The sequence below is a fragment of the Propithecus coquereli genome, unplaced genomic scaffold (genome assembly GCF_000956105.1).
Source record: "Propithecus coquereli isolate 6110/MARCELLA unplaced genomic scaffold, Pcoq_1.0 Scaffold71, whole genome shotgun sequence".
Taxonomy (NCBI): Eukaryota; Metazoa; Chordata; class Mammalia; order Primates; family Indriidae; genus Propithecus; species Propithecus coquereli.
In genome coordinates, this window is record NW_012153174.1 from 204,252 (window position 1) to 228,994 (window position 24,743).

The 24,743-nt window shown below is 38.3% G+C and overlaps 1 protein-coding gene across 5 annotated transcripts in view; it reads left to right on the forward strand.

Annotated features, from left to right (window-relative positions):
- The window catches only part of ASPH (aspartate beta-hydroxylase), a 231,714-nt gene that overhangs the window by 6,834 nt on the left and 200,137 nt on the right, over positions 1-24,743 (forward strand). Inside the window, exon 1 of one of the 5 annotated variants that reach the window (XM_012661434.1) lies at positions 20,321-20,375. The exons of 3 other annotated variants lie outside the window; for them this stretch is intronic. In XM_012661434.1, the coding sequence (XP_012516888.1) occupies positions 20,360-20,375 (16 nt within the window). In that variant the 5' untranslated portion in view covers positions 20,321-20,359. Of the gene's footprint in view, positions 1-20,320; positions 20,376-24,743 lie in introns of those variants that run through there. One more of the 5 variants, XM_012661433.1, reaches the window with a different exon arrangement.

Consider the following 24,743-nt stretch of genomic DNA (forward strand, 5'->3'; position numbering starts at 1 on the left):
ATATATCTGTACATGTAAAATGTACCTATTGTTAAAACAATATATTTGAAAACTGCTTAGAAAGTGTATCTATATCCCTGTGTATAGAAATACATGTACACACACACATTTATTTAGCATGTGTTAAAAGTTTTGTGAATAGGATCTTAGTTGGCAAAGCAGTTTGACACCATTTGTTTGAAATTCCTCCAAATTCCACTTCTTTATTTTCATATACACATAGTTCTACACTGTACAAATGTGCCACTTTTCATTTAGCCATCCTGCTGTCGAAAGCCACTTTGGTTTTTTTTCTTTCAAACAATGTTGCCTTGAACACTCTTGTATTTTTCTGTTTGTTTTTGTTTTGTATTTGTAGTATTGATTTGTAGAATTTCTTTCTATATCCTGTACTTTTTGAGTATTGCATGATAAAGGGCTTCTCACAGTCTTATTATTCACATTGTCATTTTCTGTGGTATATTTTGAACAGAATTTTAAGATTTTAATACATTAGTAATATATTTTTAAGTTTCTACTTTATGATTCATGCCTTTGTGCTTTAATACATCCTTTCTAACACAGAGATCATAAAACATTCTCTTATTTTTCTTCTGAAAGATCTGAAATTTTGCTTTTTCATATTTATATCTCTGAACTATCAGGTATAGAATTTTATTATATGTATTGTGAATAGGGATTTAATTCAATATTTTAAAAACATGGATAATGAAAACGATCGATGTTTTCTTTCTACGCTAATCTTCAGGATCATTTCTCGTGTATAAATATGTGGGGCTCTGCTTTGTTCCCGGCGTGTAGGGGCAGCACCCAACTGAGTTGCTCCGTAAAGCTTTGTAGTATCTGATAGAACATGTCCTTCTATCTTGCATTTTTCACCATCGTCCTTGCTGATTTGGTACTTTTTTTTATATTCCATGTTCTAGAATCTGCTTATCAAGTTTCACGAAAAATATTTGGGTATTTTGAGTGGCATGGTATTGAATTTATAGAACAATTTGGGACAATTACACATATTTATAATATTAAATCTTTCTATATATGAACATAGTGTAATTTCCTATTTAAGTCTTACAATTTTTACAGTTTTATAATTTTATCCAAAACTCATGCACGTCTTTTTTTAGATTGAGTCTAGGTACTTTATATTTCAAAAATAATTTTGATCGTCTTTTTAACCAACATTTTGTTATGAAAATTTAAAAATATGCATCCATGTTGAAAGAATTTTACAATGACCCCACCACCTAGATTCTACTGAGGTTAACATCTGGCTATATGTGCTGTATGTAATATCCAACAGTCAATTAATTATATTCTTTTTCACATTTCAAAGTAAGTTGTAGATATCAGTATACCTCACTCTCCTAAACATTTACTCATATCTGTCATTAACTGTAGCTCAACATTTGTTTGTTTTCCCTCTGAGGTAAAATTTTCATACAGTGGATTCCACAAATTTTAGTGTATGATTTGAGGAGTTTTTATACCTGTATCCGACTGTGTAACCCACACCCTATCAAGATAGACAATATTTCCATCACTTCAGAGAATTCTCTCAAGCCCCTTCTGTGCCCCCACCTCACCATTAGAGATAACCATCATACTAATTTTTTTGACCATAGATTAGTGTTGTCTATTCTGAAGCTTTCTTTTGCAGATTCTTTTTATGTAAGGGCTTCTTTCACTCAGCATATTTTTGAAGTTCATTTATGTTGTTGTGTATCAGCCCCTTGTTCTGTTTTATTGCCAGGTAGTCTTCCATTGTATGACTGTAGCAGTTTTTTATCCATTCTTTTACTGATGGACAGCTAGGCTATTCTAGTTTTGGACTGTCATGAAGAAGATTCTATCACTATTATAGAAGCCTTTTCTTTTTGGCCGGGGGACATATGTTTTCATTTCTCTTGAGCAAATAACTAGGAAGGATCACTGGGCTACAAGGTGGTATATATTTAGTTTTATTACAAAAACTGCCAAATTTTTACAGAATAGTTGTACAATATATTTTACACTCCCACTGACAACGTGTGGAAATTTTGGTGGTTGTTTACATATGTTACCAATATGTGGTGTTGTCAGTCTTTTTAATTTTAGCCATTGTGGTGTGTGTACAGTGGCTTCTCATCGCAGTTTACATTTGCATTTCCCTGATGATTAATGATGTCAAACACTTTTCTTGGGCTTATTGGCCATACCCCTTATCATCTTTTGTGAAGTTTCTCTTTTGCTCTTTGCCCCTTTTTAATTTTTTTCCTCTTTTTTTGTTATTGAGGTATAATTCTTTATATATTCTGGATAGAAGTTCTTCTCAGATATACGTATTACAAATATTTCTCCCAGTCTTTAACTTACCTTTTCATGTTGTTATTTTTAATGTTGATATTTACTTTTTTCTTTTCTGTTTTGCTTTCTGTATCCTAAGAAACTTTTCTTTCCCAAATCATAAAGCTATCCTCCTATATTTTCTTCTAGAAGTTTTATACTTTTATTTTTTATATTTAGGTTTCTGGTCCGTCTCAAGTTAATTTTGGTTTAGGTTTCTCCACATGAATTTTCAGTTGTTATGGCACCATTTGTGGAAAAGACTTTGCTTTCATCATTGGATTGCTTTTGGTGCCTTTGTCAAAAAGCACGTGACCCTGTAAGTATAGATCTGTTTCTGGGCTCCCTTTTCTGGTTTATTTATTTATTTATTTTTGTTATCTATTTGTCCTTATGCCTATACCGCACAGTCCTGATTACTCTAGCTGTGTATTAAGTATTAAAATCAGGTAGTGTAAATTCTCCAACTTTGTTGATCCTTTTACATAGCTCTAAGTATTCTAAGTACTTTGTATATCTGTATACATTTTAGAATCGGCTTGTCAATTTCTACAGACTATAGCATGCTTGGGCTTGTGATTAGAATTGCATTGAATGTGTAGACCAAGTTTGGGAGAATTAACAATCCCATTGATGATTGTGTCTTCCACTCCATTGGTGGTGATACATCTCTTCATTTATTTAGGTCTTGATTTCTTTCTGCCTTATTTTGTAGTTTTTGGTGTAGAGATCTTACATATGTTTTGTTAAATATTTTTCTAAATAGACTATGCCTTTTGATGCTGTTAAGTCGTAGATTTAAAAATTTTGTTTTTCCATTATTTGCTATTATTAGAACTGATTATATTATTAGAACTGATACTTGTACCTTATATCATGTACTTTGCTAAATTCATTTATTAATTTTTAGTAGTTTTTAGAAGAATATGTTCTTTGGGATTTTCTATGTAAATATCATGTCACCTGTGAATAGAGACAGTCTCACCTCTTTTCCAGACTTTCTTGCGTTACTTCCCTAATCAGAACCTCCAGTATCATGTTGAATACAGGTGATGAGAGGAGACATTCTGGCTTTTTTCCTGATTTTAGTGGTAAAGTGTTTGGTATTTCACAATTAACTAAGTAGAATAGTGACTCTAGGTGTTTTGTAGATGCTTTTTATCAGATTAGGGCATTCCTTTGTATTTCTGGATTAAGGATTTTGTCAAATCCTTTTTTTCTATCGAAGCCCTACTTGGTCAAGATGAGTTATTCTTTTTATATATTGCTTTATGTGCTAATATTTTGTGAACAATTTTGCATCTGTGTTTTTGTTGGACGTGTTTGTAATTTCCTTCCCTTTGTCCTCCCTTCCTCCTCGTCCCTCCCCCTGCGCCCCTTCCTCCTCTTCTCTCACTTCCTTGCCTTACTGGGAATTGTGATTACTACTGTGTATTTTCTCTACGTCTGTTGAGATTATATATGTGGTTTTTCTTCTTCCCTATTTAATTGGTAAACTATAATAATAGATATTGTAATTTAAAACCACCTTTACATTTCTGGAAAAAATCTAACCTAGGGAATTTATAAATATTTTTCAGTATTATTGGATTAGTGAATATATCCATGAGTAAAATTGACCTGAAATTTTCTTTTCTAGTTTTGTTATCAAGGTTATTCTAGCTGCATAAGTGAATTTAAGAGTATTTCCTCTTTTTTTCTATTCTTTGGCATAGTTTGATTAGGAGTAGTTATTTGGCAGAACTCATTTGAACCTTTTTGTCATTTTTATTTTGCACTGGGTAGGGTGTGTGAAGGCCTGAGGGAAAACTGCTTTGCTTTAAAAATATTTATGGGACTATTTAAATTTTCTGTTTCTTCTTGAGTCAGATTGGCTAAGTTAGGTTTTCTGGGTTTTTTTGTATACACATTAGAGTAAGTTAAATTTTATAAAAATTTTTTTGTCTTTTGAAGTTTTAAACGTGCAAAAAGTTGTGTATGCTATTACCTGTTCCTCTTGTAAACAGAATATAGCCATTGCATGCTTGTTATTCCCTGACAATAAAGTAAAAATACTTTTAAAATCACTAAATAATAAGCTTTTAAAAAGTTTTAATTATTTTTTAGACAGTAAGGATTTTTGCTGAGTTTATTAAAGTGAAAAGTCTTTCTTTATAAAATAGATGGAATATTCTAGTATCTGTGAGAAAGTAAGGCATTCAATATTGGTCATTTAGTTTGATTAACTTGATCTGGTGCCCATTTTCCTCCTTAAATGGTAATGACTAGCACTAGATATATTGCTTTGTTCAGAATTGAGCTTACTGTCTTCATGAACAAATCATAATGCTTATTTCTTGAACCTTAAGATTTATTTGATTATTTTGTGGTTTTTAGCTAATCAGTCTATTTGGTTGTTACCAGTAAATATATGATACCTGGAGACCTAGGGTGCCCAGGACAGATTTAAGACTCAGTTACTGACAGGTTCTATGGCTTCTCCAGAGGTACTAGTAGATTTATGTGCAAAACACAGCCCGATGTTTCAATTACATATTTACTCTGTGTTACTGTAAAGGTAGAACATTTTAAAGATGAAATTAATACATATGAAGGTGCAAAGCTATTAAGCCACTTGTATTTATTTTGTTTCTTGTAGAGGTAGTAGACCGTTTGTGTTGATAAGACCCCAAGGTAACTTTTAGAATTCTCTTGTGATTGATCAGTGAGACATTTAGAACGAATAAGGGTAGAGTAAGATTGAGTATAAGAGCATAGTTTACTAGCTTAAATAAGTACTGATTTGGAATAAACTTGAAATAAACTGGGTACGTTCTAGACCTTCCTCCTCAGCTGGTCCTTCACCAATACCTTGTGGTATTTCTATGTTGTTAGTTTTTGCTTACACGTTTTTTTAACACCAGCTATTTCACATCTTTAACTCTTTGAGCCAATACCTTGCTTTTTCTCCTTCAGTTTTGGCGATGGCTTCCTCTCATTTTGCAGAGAAACCAGAGGGCATCCTTTAAGAGCTCCCTCATCTGTTGTATGATGGGCGTGAGTTGGCTTTTGAGTCACATGACATCGGGAGCGCCCTGCGTTGAGGCTGATTACTCCCCTAGTGTGTAGACAGGAAAGAGGACCTACAATGGCTGCAAAAGCCAGTGCAGTTGAGAATCTTGAAGTGTGATTGCTTTGATTTGGACATAAAAATACCCAACAACAGAGCTTTTGGGATACATCCTTACTGTGTAGTTCAGTAAAACTCCTTTTCTTTGGACTCAGGAGGAGGCCCAAGAGGCTGGTGGGTAAGTAGTAATGAACCAACAGTTAGAACTTAAAATCTTGGCAGTCACAGCTGTTAGGGACCTTTGGGTCCCCACCCGCCCAACGGAGTAGCAAAGGCTGGGGCAGGAGTGCTGGGCCTCTCTGAGGGAGCCAGCAGTGAACTGGGACACCATTTTCTGGGAAATGTCTTTTTTTTTTGGGACAGAGTCTTGATCTGTTGTCCAGACTGGAGTGCCATGGCATCAGCCTAGCTCACAGGAACCTCAAACTCCTAGGTTCAAGCGATCCTCCTGCCTCCTGAGTAGCTGGGACTACAGGCGCGCAACCACACCTGGCTAATTTTTTCTATTTTTAGTAGAGACGTGGTTTCACTCTTGCTCAACTGGTCTTAAACTCCTGACCTCAAGTGATCCTCCCGCGTTGGCCTCCCAGAGTGCTAGAATTACAGGTGTGAGCTACTGTGCCTGGCCTGGGACACCGTTTTCTTATGGACCTTGAGCTGTCGCTTATCTTCTCCCTGGGAGCTCTCCTCCTCCCCCCCTCCTACAGCATGTACCCCTTGCTTTAGTCTGTCACTTAATGGAATAAGTAGAGTAGTACCGGTTCCTTTTCTTATCTCCTTCCCTTTGGGTCTTTCTGGCCAAAGTCAACAGAGACTAAGCCTTAATCCTAAATCCACTGGGCTCTTATTTTTTTAAAATCTTCTCCTTAAATGATAATCTTCCCAGGATTTTTTAGTTGGCCACCTTCCAGCCTCATGCTGCACACTCTCCATAGCTTTAATTACTTTCTTTTCACGGCCCCCAATTCTCTTGCGCTCCTGAGCTATAGACTTAAATATTAACAATACTAGGGGAAAAAAGTAGCTACCACTGAGTGCTAACTATATGTCAGATGTTATATACTTCTTTCTGTTATTTGATTCTCACGGTAACTCTCTAAATTCTCTTTTTGTAGATGAAGAAATGGAAGGTTAGAGAAACTCATTTGTGAAAGATCATGGAGCTAGTAAAAATCTAAACAAGTTAAATCCTAAGTCTGACTCTAGAGCTCCCTTAGTTGAACATTTTAGATTCTCATTGGTTGTTACTTAGAGGACTCATAGCTGGTCCTATTTCATCCGTCTGTCAGAGCCATCTTTATGAAGTGGAAGTTAGATCATGTCCACTTCCTTACTTGAAAACCCCAGGTAGTTCCACAAAGTGCTCAAGACGTAGTTCAGATTCCTTGGCATGATGTAGGAGGTTATTACGTTCTCCCTGCCCCCAGCCGTCCCCTGCCTCGTCCTCTTAGTGTTGGTGCTCCCACCAAATTAAATCAGTCTCTGTGGCCTCAGTGCTTGTACATGCTGTCTCCTCTTATAGCACCACTCACTGCCTTGCCTTTCCCTGTCTGACCTTTGTATTATCCTTCAGGATTCAGTTCCCTCCTCAGATCTTCCTTACTCTCCCTCCATCCCCATAGACTGGGTTTGGTAACCTCCCTTCCCCACCCCCACCATATTCTTCTGTAGAACTTCACTATTTTGGTGATACGGTTCCTTTGGCAGATGAAAGCGTGAGCCATTCATGCTATTAGGCAACAAAACAGCATCAGACTGAATAGGACCCAAATACTAGCTCTGCCACTTACTAATTTTTGAACCTCGAGTAAGTCATCAAACCTCTGTAAACATCTTCACATCTTTCTTCATCTTTAAAGTGGTGGAGAACTTATAAAGATTGACTGCAAAGTGACTGCTCATCATGTTTTGTAGATACAATTATTACATGAGGTGATGATGATATTACTGTGAACAAAACAGATACTTTGTTTTGTACTGTAATGATTTGTTGTCTTTCATTCCTGCTTGATTGTAAGGGCACCATCTATGTTAGGGAGGACACCACACTCAAACTCACATAAATAACTAGGACACTTATTTCATTTAAAAAGACAGTTAGAGGTAGGGCTGATCAGATGTGGCATGATCAATGGCATGAAATGTCCTCAGGGACTCTCAGTCCTCCTGCTTCTCTACTTACTGTCAGCATAGGTGCCACCAAAGGCTGGTTCCCCTGTGGGTCCAAGGTGGCAGCCAGTGGCAATTGGGATTGCGTACTTCCTTGTTCACATTCAGCAGAAGAAAAGGGGCTTTTTTTCCCCTCTTTCACGTAGAGCAGACTCCTTGTTTCTCATTGGTTCATATTGGCTTAGGCCTGCCTGTCTGAACCAGGCTGCAGAGGGATTACCATGATGGTTTAGATCAGGGGTTGGCATTGCTGGCCATACAATCTCTGTGGCAGCTACTCAGCTCTGCTGTTGTAGCATGAAAGCAACTATAGACAATAGGGTAAGCAGATGGGTACAATTGTGGTCCAATAAAACTTTATTTAAGGGCACTGAAATTTGAATTTTTCTTCTTTGGTTTCTTTTCAATTGTTTTAAAAAGTGAAACTATTCTTAGCACCTGGTTCATACAGAAAACAGGTAGGCCCCAGTTTTCTTACCCTAGTTTAGAGTAATTACTGGGGCTGTGAGGGTTATTGCTAATGTTTGATATAGGTAACTACCATATTTTGGTTTCTTTTTATCTCTAGTGCTGAAATGGCTACACGGACATAGTAGGTGCTCAATAATCAATACTGTTGGTAGGTACTCAGTACACAAAAAGATACTCAATACCTGTTGGAATGAGCAAATATAGGTATCATATTTCTCTTCACTAGGCCAAAAGGACATTGAGGGTAGGGGTGGCTGTGTTTTTATTTCTTTTGCACTGCCTTGAATGTAATAAGTACTCAAGAGTTACGTGTTGCATCGGTAGGGTTTTTTTTTTTTTTTTTTTTAAGGTTTATGTTATGGACGAGAGCACAGATCAAAAGCCCTGTTGATGTTTGTAAGCATTAGAATTAAAGAAACAGCAAAATTATTGTGAATGTGTATACCTCATTGCTGTAGAGAATTGTTTAATAGGTCAAGTCTGTTAAGTAATACGTACTGCTTAGGCACCACGTCATTAATAGTGGTTTCCACACAGTAAGGTTTAAGATGCTGTTCTGACGCCATGAGAGGCATTCCCAATAGTCTGTCATTTCTAGTTAGTTCTTGTGATTAGGAAGAAGATTGGGCAGAAGCAGGCATTTTATTTGTTCTGCGTTTTTGTGAAATTAGAGAAGCACTGCTTACTTTGTAAGATTTAGATTTTCCCCTCACTTTATTTTTAAACATGACTCAAAGATAGGCTAAAATTATTTATGTGAATGCTGAAGTATGGAGTAATTTGCTAAATTTTTTTTCTCTTTTTTTGGCTTTGGCTTTTAAAATTCTTTTGTAAGAATTAAGACTATTTTCTTTGGCATAAGATTAAAGTATGTGAGTTTTGATTAAAAAATATAAAACTATTAAGTGAACACGGCTAACATTTGTAAAGAATAGTCGGGAACAGATTTCCCTTAGCATGCTGTGTCTTTAAAATTCCACGTCATGATTCTCCCCAAGTGATTATTTCTGTCTGTATTGTTCCATATGCCCTTTTACCCTGACATAGTACTTACCAAAGTGAATTTTAATTGCCTTTTTATTTTTCTCCTACATTGGGTTGTAAGCTAAGTGTCCTCTCTTGTTCACTGCTGTACCACAGTGTAGGGGTTTAAAGAGTAATTTTTGAATGAATGAATATTCCGGTGCATAGAGAAAACCATGGAAGCCATTTAAAATTTACCATTCTAAGATTTTTATGTCTTAAAATCCGTGTTAGCCTACAGAGCTGGAAGTACCCTGCGTTGCTGATCTGAATTTTGTGTTGACCAGAAATGCTCCATGTAGAGCAATGCAAGATGGGGTTAAAAGTCTTTAGCCACTGCCACAGCAGAGGCACTCGTGTCCTGGTCAGGACAGCGCCTGTGCAGCAAACCTGCGCTGCCCGCCGGAACATTAGCTTCCCTGTAACTGGCACAAAGCTTGAAGACTTCAGCCTTTGTAGCTAGTCAGATCTTTTTGGGGCCATCCTCCTGTGAACCTAGTTCATTCTGGAACACAGCCAAAAGAGCAGCGTTGGAAACAGTTTCCTGCCTGTCAGCACAGATCGTGGGGTGCTTGGTCATTTTTATTCTGTTAATGGGTGACCTCAGCCAGGGGAAAGTGGGGGTGCATTTGGTGAAGCTGGGGCTGAGGGAAGGGTGTGGAGGGGGTCTAGAGCACCGTGAGTCAGGGAGAGTAGGGCGAGGAGGCAGCTCTGAACATGGCGGTGACATCGGCCATACTTTGGTTTGGAATTGGGGCACGTTGGGAGGAGAAGCACAGATGGGCAGCGAGTCTGTGATGAAGCTGATGAGTGCCAGCTGCACCTGCCCTGGCCGTTCCTGCCCCGCCCCCAGCGTGGCCTTTCCTCCGATGTTATGTGGGTTTGTTTTTAAAATACTCCACAGAGGTTAGAGTCGCTTTGTCATTGAGATGGGACAAAAATAATTTATGTTTGTCATCTAGGTTTTTGTGGGGATAAGGTGTAAACTGTGCAGTGAGATGAGTGAGCACCTGCCGTGTTCCAAGCTCTGCTCAGTAGTGAGAGGATACAGCAGCAAAACCTAGTGCTGGCCTCCGGGAAAGTTGCCATCAGGTGGGCTGCAGAGTGGAAAGCATTTGTGGAAGGAAGGAGGTGTGCGCGATCAAGGAGCAGGGAAAAGAAGACCGGGATGAAGAAGGGCTGAGGCTTTTCAGAAGTCTCCATTCCCCAAACACAGCTTCCTGTGTATTTAACCTTTGGGGAATCATGCAAATTAGAAGAGATCGCAAAGACACTCTAGGGACAAATGTCCCATTTTTATTAAAGAAAGATAAATTCAGAGCAACTATAAACTGATGTCTCATGGCAATCCTAGGCAAATTTTAGAATTAAAAATTATTTTTAAATGCTTAGGAAAGAAAGCTGTGAACACTAGGACACACCACAGGTTTACTGAGTACAGGTTACTTAAAAAAAAATTATTTATGCATTTTGATAAGCTTTGTAGACTAGCAGGTCAGGATACAATCTGGTAATTTTTCCTGACTTCACCAAGGCATTTAACACCGTCTCTGAAAATCTCCCTGTGCCCGAGGTGGTAAACAGTGGTCATATGTACAGCTTGAATCATGCTGATGGTAGAACTGTGCCCAGAGTGCTGATGTAATGGGTCGATGTCACCCGCAAGAGAAACCTGTCCAATTAATGCTTGTTAAATTGTGTTTGGCACAAAGCTGCGGTAGAAATCTAGTACCCGGAGGGAAGGAAATTCTGTGTAAAAGAATGGCCCAGGCTGAGCTGATGGACTTGAACAGGGTTAACACAGTTTTGCAAAGCGAATTCACCGTAGAGGATAAGATGAAAGTGGTTTGCAGTAGTAGGTATTTGCAGTTTTTAAAGAGGCCTAGTTTTTTTGCTTTTTTTTTTTCAATTGCTTGCAGTCTCAGGGAATTGCCTGTATGATGTGGCTAACCAAAAAGGCCTGTTCAGCAGTTAGTGTTACTAGTGACCAGAGTGAGGGGTGCAGATCCCATTGTTTCGGTTGGGCTGCACATGGAGCGGTGGTTTGGGTTGTGGGCCTATGGGTTAGAAGGGACAGTGATGGAGGTTGCTCAGAGGAGAGCATCTTTTGGTGCTTGGGTGAGGGTGTGTTAACCCCACTGTGAGGGAAAGGAGAGCCCTCCTGGGGGACATCACCATCTCCCAAGAGTCTGAACAATTTCCATGTGGTGGGGAAGTTAGATTTATTGTCCCAGTTGAATCTGAGGCAAAACTTGGGGCATTCGAAGAATGTCCAGCAAGCAGTCGGAGATGTGTAAGCAGAACTTGTGTGTAGACGTGGTCAAGTGGAGCCTTTGTCTCAAAGGCTTGGCTTTTATTGTTTGAGACCAGAGGCTGATTTGGTATAATTTCAGGCCTGGCTTAAGAGGTTGATCCTTGACTTCTTTTATATTCTTAAAAAAAAAAACTCAGTTTATTTTGGTTTTTCTTTTTCGTATTTTTTAAACTTTTCATTTTGAAACCTTTAAATCTATATGACAGCAAAAAGATTAGTACATGGAGACTCACATACTCTTCACCTGGGTTTGGCAACTGTTAGCATTTTGCCACATTTACTGTCTGTCTTTGTCTGTTTTTGGCTTTCTTGCTTTCTTTCTCTGTGAAATTAAGATGGAGTCATCCTGTGTCCCTCACCTAACTCCTTTGCCCACATATCTCCTAAGAACAAGGACATTCTCCCCCACAACTACAACACTGTTCTCAAACCCAAGAACTTTAACATCGATACATATTATCTAAATGTACTTCATATTAGGATTTTTTGAGTTATCTCCAGAAGCAGAAGCATCCCTAAAACTGGTAGCCTTTTTTTTTTGTTTAAACTTACCTAGAATCTAATCGTGAATGAACTTAGGAAGATTTTACCATTTCAGATTCTTAGCCCTTACCTCTGGAGATTCCCATTCTTTAGACTTAGAAATCTGTATTTTTCCAGCTTTTTAATTTGAAAAATTTAAGTCTTCAAGATAGTTACAAGCAAAGTATGCTGAATACTGTTGTCTTCATTTAGATTTACCAGTTGTTAACATTTTGATGTGTTTGCATTCTATTTCTCTAGACACATTCATACTTTTTTTTTTTTTGCTGAACCATTTGAAATTTAAATCAGGATACTTTACCCCTAAATTCTTCCTCATGTTTTCCTTAAGAACAAGGATATGCTTCTATTTAGCCACAGTGTGATTATCATGCTCAAGAATTTAACACTGGTATATTATTGTTACCTAATATAAAATCCATGCTCACATTTTCCTAATTTATTCTAATAATGTCCTTTAAACTACTCATCCACCCTTGATTCATCATATCTCTATTATATAAAGGTTTTTATAAGTTTTTTTAATTACTAAAATATATTTTTTCCTACAAAGTCTCACAGGTAAACTTTATGCCTTCCTGTATAATATGTCACTTTTTGTGATTTTTCTAAAGATTTTATGAGAGGAATAAGATCAAAATCACAGTAAAGAGAAACTTTTATTTTTTTCCTGTTGCAACTGTCTGGTAATTTAATTATAGGAGTTAAGGTTTTAAGAATAAAAATCATGAATTTTTAAAATTGGAAGGGATATGAGAGGTAATATACTTCGTCCATTAGTTTCATCTTACTGAGGCCCATAAAACAAGGAACTTGTGCAAAATCTTGTGCTAATTCCCAACCCACAGACTTTTCCAAATGGAGTCCAGCAGAAAAGTGTGTTAGATGAGGTGAGAATTTTTTTTTTTTCCTGGGGGAGGGATGGGAACAAAGAAAGAAAGAAAAATATATGGATGCATACATGTAAACAAAGCAAATATGGCAAAATGTTAATAATTGGTAAATTCCGGTATAGGGTATACAAGTGCTTCATTATACTAATCTTCTTACTGTACATTTATTTAAAAGTTTCAAAATAAAATATTGAGAAAATATAAAAACAAAACACAAATTAGTTTTTTAAAGAAGTCAAGAGTTTAAGTGTTGGCCTGGCTTTTGGGTGGCAGAAGAATTAGATTGATTTATCCAGTTGAATTTTGATGACTAGCTTAGAAATTTTTTTGACTCATCATAGCAAATGAAAATACTCCTCAAATTGTTCAAAATTCTCTTGATTTTACCCCCTGGTATCCTCCACTAGCAGACAATTTAGTTGACATGCTGGCCTCTGATTTTGAGACCTTCCTTTTCGCTGTATGTGGTTGGAACTAAAAACAGGCTTCTGTTAATGGTTGAATGTCACAGATCCAATGGTTGTGTAGGGTAAGTCCTGAAATAGATACCATGTTTCAGAATGTGAGGCATGGAAACCCTGTTAAGTTTCAAGTAACAATTTTCAACTTAGTGATATGTTTAAAATATATAAAATTAATACTTTAGATATCATCAAAATTAAAAACTTTTATCCACAGAGCATGCCATTAAGAAAATGAATAGGAAAACCATAGAGTAGGAGAAAATATTGTAACATGCATCTGTTAAATGACAGGTGTCCAGGAAATACAAAGAATTCCTATAATTCAATTAAATAAAAATAGGCAAATGTGCAAATGATTTGAACAGATAGTTCACAAAAGAAGAAAGATAAAAGACTAATAAGCACATGAAAGAAATGTTCAGCATCATGGGTTGTCAGGGAAATGCAAGTTAAAATTAGAAAGATTAATAAACCAAATGGTAGGAAGGTTATAGAGCAGTAGAACTCATAAATTCTTGGTGAGGACATAAAATGGTAGAACCACTCTCTGTAAAGTTCTGGCAGTGTCTTATAATACTAAGTATACACATGCCCTGTGACCCAGCAATTCCACTTTTACGTATTTACATAGGGGAAATGTAGGCATATGGTGTTCATGGGAGTCTTGCAGAGGCATTTTCCTAGCAGCTTTTTTCATAATAGTTCAAAATGGGAAGTGCCTAGGTTTCTCCCAAGAGGAGAATGGATACACTCTGATGTAGTCCGTGTATATCATTCACCTGTACGCATATGTTCATACGTTCATGTATGCTCATATATGCCTACAGCGGAATACTACCCAGTCATAAAAAGGAATGAACTGCTGCTACAGACAACATGGGCGACTCTCTGGAACATAAAGCTGAGGGAGAGGAGCCTCAAGAAGTTCATATTGTATGATGCCGTTTTTATGGAATTCCAAAAACTAATCTACTGTTCAAAAAATAGTAGAACAATGGGGCCACCTCTGAGAGCGGGGATGGAGTGAAATGTGAGTGGGAAGGACCGTGAGGGAACATGTTAATGTTCTAGATCTTGATAGGGACTTGGGTTGTACATTTGTTGAAACTTAGGGAGTGTAGTATGCTTAAAATTAATACATTTCATTTTACGTAAATTTTACATTAAACTATAAAGAAATGTTGGAGTATAGTCTATGATATACAAGCTGAATTATTTACGGGATGTGTACTGATGTCTGCAATTTACTTTGAAATGCATTGTACAAATAAGGTAGATTATTGGATGGATATAGAGAGATGAATAGATATGACATAAGCAATGTCATAAAATGTTAATATTGTAGTAGAACCTAAGTAATAAGAATTCAGTTTTGTCATGTGTTGGGGGAATTTTTATAATAAAACATTGGGGAAATACTCATGAATTAATTGTTTGAGATTTTTGTGGGTCAAAAAATGGTCAAATACTGGCAATTTCTTACTGCTGAGCCTAACACTTGACAGCACATTCTGTAGCCATTTTATTCAGCCATCTCTATCCACCAAGGCACTAACGGGCAACAGCTTTGTTTGTCTCCAGTCATTGTGCTCACTCGGGCTAGACTCATCTCCTCTTTGCTCTGGGGAGCAGAGCTCTTGACTATCTCTGGGACAGATGCCTTAACATCCCAGTCACTCTCTGTTTTTAAAAGTGTATCTGGTTTAGATCCGAACTCATTTTCAGTGCAGAAGTTCTTGTCTCCGCTTTGCAGGGCGGGAGGGGCCTGCGGTGGGGAAGGATTGTCTTTGGGGCTGCGCCTGAGAGGAAGAGGGGGAAAGGCCTTCCTCACTTCTCAGGCCCCTCTCCTGGTTGATAGTTGAGAAGTCAATCTCCTTTCAGGCATCCTTGGTCTCTGCAGGGGATTCTCTTGCAGTACCTCTCTCTCACGTGGCTTTAGGAGAGGGATTTTTGGAATTCATAAATGAATATTGTACCTTACCAAGTTGGTTGAAAACTCAGATTCACTATTCTACAGAAGTGTGTTTATTCAGCTTTTCGGAAAGTTGTGAAATTTCTACTGGAGAGAGAGAGAGATGTATATATGCAAGAAAGGTCGCAGTTCATGTGGTTGAGAGGAAGGACACTGTTCATGCATCACCAGTTTATTTGATTGGTCATGATGTTTTCAAGGAGTTGGGCAAACTGTACAGTCTGAAGGAAGAGTCCCCACAAGACTGCCCTCATTTCAGACACCAGGTGCAATTTCAGGGGCCCCCAGAGCCACTGTGACTTCAGACCAGCTGGCTGCAAATTTGAGGTCCCCACAAACACACTTAGGGTTGGTAATTCACTAGAAAGACTCACAGAACTCAGGAAAGTGCAGCACTTACCACTGCAGTTGTATTGCAGTGAAAGGATACACATTAGCACCAGCCAAAGGAGGAGCCAGGAGGGTAAACTCCGGGCAGGTTCTGAGCAAAGCTCCATTGTCCTCAGAGATATGGTACCTCCTGGCATCGATGTGCAATGATGCGTATGGAGTATTGCAACTGGGGGAGCTCATCCCAGCCTTTGCTAACCTCCCTAGTTCTTGGGGCTTGATCACATGCTGCATGCACGGCTGACCTTTAGTTTCCTCCATGTCCTCCAGAGATCAGAACTGATCCAGTGTGTCCCAAAGCCCACATGGTTAGGCTGTCCAGTGGCCAAAAACCCAGGCAAACAAAGACACTCCTATCAGGCAGGACATTCCAGGGACCTAGAAACCCCATCTAAGTAGCTGAGGGCAAAGGCCAAGACCTTTCTTTGGATAAGGTTAATTCTTCACTACGCAATTTTTAGTTGCAGCCATTCTTACTCTTTGTTGATTAGTTATTCACCTTCATTATTATTATTTAGTCTTTTGTTTGCTAATGAGATGCCTAGTGGCTGGCAGCCCCTAGGTAGCTTCAGAATGGGCCCGGTCACAGGAGAGACCAGGGCAGGATTAGAGGGTCAGAATTTTCACCCCCATCCCCCAACCTCCAGGGAGGAGAGAGGGGCTGAAGGTTAAGTTGATCACCAGTGTCCAGTGGTTTAATCAATATGCCTACCTAATGGTGCTTCTGTAAAAGTTCAGAAGGGCTGGGTTCCTGCAGCTTCCGGATAGCTGAAGAAGGTTGCTGCAGGGTGGCACGCCCAGAGAGGGCATGGGAGCTCCAATCCCCTTCCCACATACCTTGCCCTGTGCGTCTCTTCCATCTGGCTGTTCATCTGTATCCTTTGTAATAAACTAAGTGTTTTTCTGAGTTCTACAAGCTGCTCTAGCAAATTAATTGAACTCGAGAAGGCGGTCATGGGAACCCTGATTTATAGCTGGTTGTTCAGAAGTTTAACAGGCATCTGAAGTGGGGGGCAGACTTGTGGGACTGAGCCCTCAACCTGTGGGGTAGTCATGGCAGATCAGTGCCATGGAAGGACAGAGGAGCAGTTAAATTTCGTGAGTCAGGGACTGACTTAAATGATGAATTGTGGACTCTAATAAAACAGATATGGAAATGTGTGAAGGCAGGAGGAGAAGAAGGGATGGGAAAGGAGGAGAAGTCAGAGAACTACAGGATCAAAGAAGAAATTGTTGAATAAACAAACTGGAAAAATAGAAGGTTGTGATCAAAGAGTGAATGTTTCCATTGTATGCATCACCTGGCGATGGAACCAAAACCCCCGGCCTGTGAAGGTGGTTTTCCCCAGCTGCGGGGGCATGTTTAAGTAGGCTTTGCTCACTGTCTGCAGAGTGGCCTTATTTTAACTTTGGTGATACTGGCTATTAGGTTTAAAGTTAAGACTGACTCATTAGTTTACTTCGGGTCCTATCTGCAGATGAAACATTTTTTGTTTTTGTTTTAAAGACCTGTATTTTCAGTATCTCATGATACCCTGCAGCCCTTAGGATGAAACCAAACAAGCAGTGCTTTCTTAGCAGGGTTACGGATTCTACCAAGATGCTTGTGCCATCCAACAAGAATGCAGATGTGATTAGGAAGGTGAGTGGGGTGGCTTTATGACAAGATCCATGGTCAGAATGAGTGTTGGATAAAGAATGGAGGGGAGCCAGGTCTCTGGGGATGAAGAACTGAAGGGAAGAGAACCTGTCCTGTTGGCCACGGATCAACATTGAGACCACATGGTTATTGGCTGGAATCGGGTTGTAGAAGGCTGGGGTGTGGGTTGGGGGTGGGGGAGGTGCTGGAGGGGGTGGGTGGCAGTGGTGAGGCACATGGTGGGTCCTGTAATTAGATGGCATGGGCCTCAGAGGAGCAGGGTTTTGTTGTTGTCAGCATTTTCTTTTTTAGGGTGTAAGGATATAATGGTATGGAAATTGGTAAAAACAAGAGCTACGACTTCCTCCTTCCCCCAGCCCCTAAGAATTGGAGAGGAATGGTGCAGTATTCCTTATGTGTGGTCCCAAGACCAGCAGCATCAGATCACCTGGGACTTAAAGTATCAATTCTCAAGTCTGGCTCCAGCCCTATAGAACTGGAAACTCTGGGGGTGGGGGCAGCCTTCTGTGTTTTCACACTTCCTGGGTGACTCAGTTTGAGAACCACCACTGCAATGACAGCTGATGGAGGGTGGGGGAAGGAAGTATTCAGTGCTGATCCATGAGAAGCCTGGTGGATTTTCACCTGGTAGGTTTTTGGAGGCAGGTAGAGCCCTCAACTCAGAGGTCCTGGCTTCTGTGGTCACCAGTGGTCTCACGCAGATATTAATGGTCTCAGAACATTTGTTGGAGGTTTGGTCTTTCCTTGGACCTAGGAGTGTTGTTAGTTCCAGCATCTGTTACAGGGAATAGTAAACTAAAATACCACTTTATTTCTTTTTGCTAGGATTTTAAAACATGATTTGTTATCTACAAATTGCATTTATTTTTAAACTTTTTGTACATTCTTCATCATAAAAATGAATTGTATAAGAGGTAGTTGCTTGAAATTCAGAATTTTTCCTTAAAAAGTGTTGTGATATGTTAACTGATATTTCAGAGAGTTTTCGCCTGATCTCCCGATCTAAATATTAATAACAGGCATGCCATTGTCATTGTGAACTGAGGAGGAAAGACATTTTATCCAAATAACTATTCAACTATTGCAAAAGATAAGAGAAGACGGTTAACTATAGGACTTGAGAAAATGCTTGGTAAAGATTTATCTAGAGGAATAACTGGAACAGTGTTGGAGAAGCCTCCAGGCTGAGGTATACCTAGATTTTAACAGCTGTGATTCTTGTGTTAGTTCAGCATTTGGCCATTGACCTGTAGTTTAGAATGCAGCTGGCCTTGTCCAGGCCAGTAAGGAGAGAGATGAAACTCTAGCTACATTGGCAGTTTCAGGGGAAGGCAGGATTATGAAAAGAGCTGTGAATTGGAGGTGCGATTTGTGCACTAGTCCTGACTGAATCAACAAGAATTTGTTGCACAGATGACTTCTGCAAATATTTGTATGCGTAGTTTGTGTCAAGACATACTGAGGCACAGAACTGATGACTTCCCCCAAATCAAATGTAATGGAAAAGCCAGGAAGCAAACCCAGGTTTCTAAATCCGAACCATACCTAGCTGCCCACCATGTGAGTGTGGCCGTTTGGTTTCCAGTGGTCCCACCCATGCAGGGTCTCTTGTCACTCTCATCCCGCGCCCCCTCCCCCCCCAAAAAAACACAACAAAAGAAAGTTTCCAGAATATTTGTCTAATAAATTTGTATGGCTGTGGGATAGTGGGTCATCTTAAACCTCTATTAACAAGTGATTCGTTATCATTTAACATTTCAGCAAGCACCAACTTAAGTGGAACAGATCTTGAGGAAACGAATGGGGAAAATAATGCTTGGTCAGGGGAGATACCTAAGACACGTGTCAATTTTGTTTGTGTTGCCATGATGCCTGCTTCACTCAGTCCCAAATCTGGGCCATTAAGTATTAATACTGTAGGTTGCAGACTCCTCTTCAAAGCATTTAAATGTTTAATTTGCCTGTGAAGCCTTAAATTTGAGTGAAAAAATTGAAGATTTATAAACAACTTTGAAAGGTTGCTGCCTTGCTCTAGATACTATTTGTGCTAAATTAATTTAGTATACTAATCAGAACTCTAATGAATTTGTGAACTGCTAATCTTAGATCAGTGAAGAAATGTATTAAAATTGGACTGATTTTATTTCCCAGAAGAGACTATTTGGAGATGGTGTTGGAGAGAAGTAGAAAAAAATCAGAATGCAGTTGTATAATCTCTTTCTAATTCCCTTTCAGGATAGTGTTTCCTAGGTCACTGTTCTCACTGCTAAAGATTTCTTTCTTTCCCTCTCCTCTCCTAGCCTTCCTTCTATTCCGTCCTCTCCCTCCAGCCCTTCTCTCCTGCCCTCTCTCTCTCCTTCTCCAGTGAAACGTTTTGTGGTATTGCATTATTTTTGCTGTTGGAGGAATTACTCCTGAGATGGCAATATCTGTGAATCAAAATTCTTGAGCATTAATTTATTTCTTACCATTTATTGTTTTCTTTCATTCAGACAAACTAAGTCATGTTTTTTTCTTGTAGGCATTTGATTAGATTCTGAAGGGCCAAATTGAGCTATTTCTGGGCTCAGGGCCGCAATTTATAGCAAGAGCTGTTTCTGTTTTGAATGAGTTGGTGCTTAAGCTAAAGCAATTAAAGCCTGCTTCTAAGAAAACAACTCCCAGCACAGTTTGTTTAATTTCATTTTTTCCAACACGCTTCATTTTTAAGGAGTTGGAGTTAGGAGCTAGGACCAACTGAGAATGGAATCCCATAAGTAGGAGAAAGGCTGTCGAGTTGTTAGGAGTACATTTCAGTCTGAGTGATTAGCAGCATTTGGCCATGAGGTAGAGACCTCTAAAAATAACTGGTGAGCAGAGTTTGCAGTCAGGTCCAATTTCAGCTCTAGCTAGAGGCCTTGGCCAAGCAGGAGTTGGCCAGTCTAGAGCTCTGGTAGGGAAGGGCTTGCGGCGTGCCCCAAACCTGCTGATTAGTGCTTTGATTTTTTTTCTTTAGTATTTATTATTCATGGATTGAAGAAATCAAAATGGCTGACGATAAAGGTATATTTTTGTTATTCGGGTTAAAAGGGGTTTTGGATTTAGCTGACAGCTTTTTGCTTTTATTTTCAGTCGTGCTGTTAAAGTATTTTTGGCTAAGTGCTTTGACTGCGTCGTCTTTTTCTATTTTGAACTCCTGGAGACATCGACTTTTCACAGTGGTTGAATTTTTCATGGAATAATCTATCTTTAATTTGAACATGTTTTGGTGTCTTAATTTAAACTGTCTTTTGGCATATTATACTATTGGGGGCTGTATTTTACAAACTTCAAAAAATGTAGAAGCTGTCTTCCTCAGTCTTATAAGTTGATTACAATGAATTTAAAAGAATTGAATAGACTCAGATTTTACATAAAATAATAGGAAACTTAAGGACTATATATCCAGTCTCGTGTTAATGAGCCAACTTCGTTGGTTCAAGTAAAGACTTACTATATATGGAAACTGACCTACTATTTTGTGGAGCAGACAATAAACGCAAAGAAAAAACATTAGAATTTTATTTTGTTTTTTAAATCCATTCAATAATCTTCAAGTGTTCTTTAATGATGTGTTGAATTTACTTTTTTATATGTTTGTTTTTGCTTTACTTTGTAAATTAAGAGTCTTTCCATTAATTAATAATAGACTACATTCATTCGCTCGTGATGTTGAAAACTTATATAAGAAAAAAATTGATACATGAAAACTGCTTCTCTCACTTGTCTAAGCAGTAGGGGATTCTACTATGAGAATAGAGAATGCGAGCATCTCCACTGGGAATATGCTTTGGAATAATTGGTTAGAATGGATCACTTACCCAGTCTGAAAAGTGCTTCTTGTATCTCTGAAGAGGAACATGAGATGTGTATCTGACTTTTGATTCCTTTAGAAGACATTTCTACCCCACCATGGATTAGGTAATCTACATAGTTAGGTAAATTCAGCTGTTCACTTTTAGCAGTTCTTGGTTCCCAAAGGGTGACATTTTGTTGCATGGAAAAACAATCAGTTTGATAAGTGACTTGACAGTGTTTATGGTTTTTAAAACGTTAAATGTATAGAGTTTATATGTAAGTATGAAATTCCAAGCATAATGCTAACTAAAACTTATAAATAGTTGATTTATTTATCATTAACATTAATGGTAGTTCAGTTAGGAGTAGGCCAGTTAAGTAATTGACTGCTGTTTGGATGTTGGAGTACATCTTCTATTTTCCCTTTCCTCGAACAAATAAAGTTACCTATTGCCCCTAGTCTAGGCTTCATTTTGCACTATTGGGACTATGCTTCCCATAATAATTTTCTGTGTTTGGTACTCTGTGGGAACATTTTCTGATTTGGAGTTCGCATATTTTTGATGGGACAACATTAAAAAAATGAATCACATAGTTCTTGCCATATTCGTAACTCCAGTAAAAACTCTTTTTGACTAATCCCTGGGACTACAGGTTGAACATGGAACCAGAAAATGAAAAGAAGACTTTAGGTTTATTCTGATCTTGGAAAATTAGGACAACTCCTAGATGTTCCTCCAGAATACCTTTGGAACAAAGTACTGGTTCCAGGTTTGCTTAGGGAGTTATAAACCCTCTTGAAGGGTTTGTCTTACTGTGCTTTCGTCAGTTTCGTTGGACAGAAACTGATACGCCCTTTGGGACCTGTCCCACTAAATTTACCAAGTGACATATCAGGAGTATATTATTGGCTGTTGATAAAAAAGTTCTCCAAAAAAGGTGTCTTAGGAAAGACTCCCATCTATAATTTAGTGTTTTATTCCTTTATGGAATTAGTAAATATTAACGGTAATAAGGTAATAAATCTGTTTCATAAAAACTAGTTTGAATGAAAATATTTCTAAGATTTATTATACATTTTTTTTTTTTTTTTTTTGAGACAGAGTCTCACTCTTTTGCCCAGGCTAGATAGAGTGCCGTGGCGTCAGCCTAGCTCACAGCAACCTGAAACTCCTGGGCTCAAGTGATCCTCCTGCCTCAGCCTCCCGAGTAGCTGGGACTACAGGCATGCACCACCATGCCCGGCTAATTTTTTCTATATATTTTTAGTTGTCCAATTAATTTCTTTCTAATTTTTAGTAAAGACGGGGTCTCGCTCTTGCTCAGGCTGATTTCGAACTCCTGAGCTCAAACAATCCGCCTGCCTGGCCTCCCAGAGAGCTAGGATCACAGGCGTGAGCCACCGCGCCCAGCCTATTATACATTTTTTACATTCTTAAACAGATGGATATTTTAATGACAGAATCAACATGAATATCAGTTATTAACTTGTACTACAGATTATTTTAAGGGGTCTGCCTGCAAGTTTCAATCACAAGTGGCTTCGCTGCCCCCTGCTTTCCTAGTTCTCGGTCTGCTCTTGCTGCGGGATCCTGCCCTTTACAGATTTTCCCTCTAACAGCGCTTCCGTTGCTTTGATTCATTTGTGTTAGGTTGTCTCTGAACTCTGTTCTGTAGTTTTGTGCACTGAGTTACGAAGTTGATTGAAGTCGTTAGAATTTTGTCTGAAGTAAATATAAACAGATTCTTGGTGAAGATTTTACTTTGTGTTTGGTTCTTTCTCTCCTTCCTGCTCCCACTCTCTCTCTGTTTTGGTGCATGCATTTATTTAGGTTTTTTTTAGGGAGCCTTTTTTCCTCTTTTTCCTTATATTTGTCATTGCAGGTCAGTAACTTATATGAGTGTCACAGAATTAGCTTGGATAAATGATATGTAACTTTCGAGAGTCTCAGAAACTTTCCTCTCTCATTTCTGCTTTAAGAAAGAGACAGAGGCCGGGCGTGGTGGCTCACGCCTGTAATCCTAGCACTCTGGGAGGTTGAGGCCGGAGGATCACTCAAGGTCAGGAGTTCAAGACCAGCCTGAGCAAGAGCAAGACCCCGTCTTTACTAAAAAAAGAGAAAGAAATTAGTTGGACAATTAAAAATATATAGAAAAAATTAGCCGGGCATGGTGGTGCATGCCTGTAGTCCCAGCTACTTGAGAGGCTGAGGCAGGACGATCGCTTGAGCCCAGGAGTTAGAGGTTGCTGTGAGCTAGGCTGATGCCACGACACTCTAGCCCAGGCAACAGAGCAAGACTCTGACTCAAAAAAAAAAAAAAGAGACAGAAAACCGAACTTCGAGTTCAAGTTATTATTTTGTTTTATTAGCTATTTCATCATAGGCTTTTTCTGAATAGTATCATCTTGAGTATACTTTTATTGATGTACACATTTTTAAAACTTAATTATTGGGTAAAATTTTTCTTGCATCCACATATGGAATAAATGTTAAATGAATGAATGAAAGGCTGAACTATATTTAGCCTAGCTATTTTCCAGTTAATGAGGAAAAATACAAGAGACTGGTGTCAATTACAGAATGTTCAAGAGAAGATAAGACAAGAACCCTGTTTTACTGAAGTTTTAGTATTCGTTTTACATAAAAATTTAAATTTCATTCTTACAATAAGAAGCCAAGGCAGGAAGTTCTTAGTCATTAACTATTGTTCCATCTTTATGCTTATTGTTGTACACAAATGGGGGTATGTATGCATGTATCTATATGTTATGCAGAAATAAGGTTTTTAAAAAATACAGTCTTAGAAAAAAGTCTTTATAAAATTTCATAAAAGTGTAATAAATTAAATGTATAATATGGCTGCTGAATCTGTGGAACCTCCCTGCCCCCACAGAAGCCTACCCACTTTTATAAATCTTTTCTTGTTTTTAAATTTTAGTTGTAGTTTATTTTGTATTTTTTTTATAACTTATATGCATAAGACACAAAAAATATTGGAAATCATCATTTCCACCACCAGCATTGCAGAAATTCTCACCTAGTCTTCCCCTCCCATGGCTGTGTTGAGGTAATGAAACAGTGATGCCTGTTTGAAGTTGATTTAATATGCAACAATGTCATCTGTGCCCAGCAAGTATTTTTTAATGTATAAATTATGTTTTGTATAGCCAGCTTTATATAGATCATGTTAGAAACAAAGTTGGTAGCCATATCTTATTTGGTAAGCATATTTTTGTAAATTTACTATATGATTATTTAGAAATCTGACACTTTCTGATGGGTATATTAATATTTAAAGAGCACCAGAAGATGGAATTATTTTTTTTCTTTAAGAATGAAATTTGTTTTATTTAGTTTTCATAACTATATATACTCAGACATAGGTGTATAGATAAATATGTGTATATGTTTGAGTGTACACACATACATACTCAGACTGATTTAGGTTCTGTGGACCCTTTTGAAAAATTGATCTAATGTGGGTTTAAAAAATACATAATATTCTTTTAAAAAGAAGAATTCTATTTTTTCTTCCAGAGGACTATATTGGCAGTATATTTTTGATTTGAGTCACTGGAGATTATTAGTATTA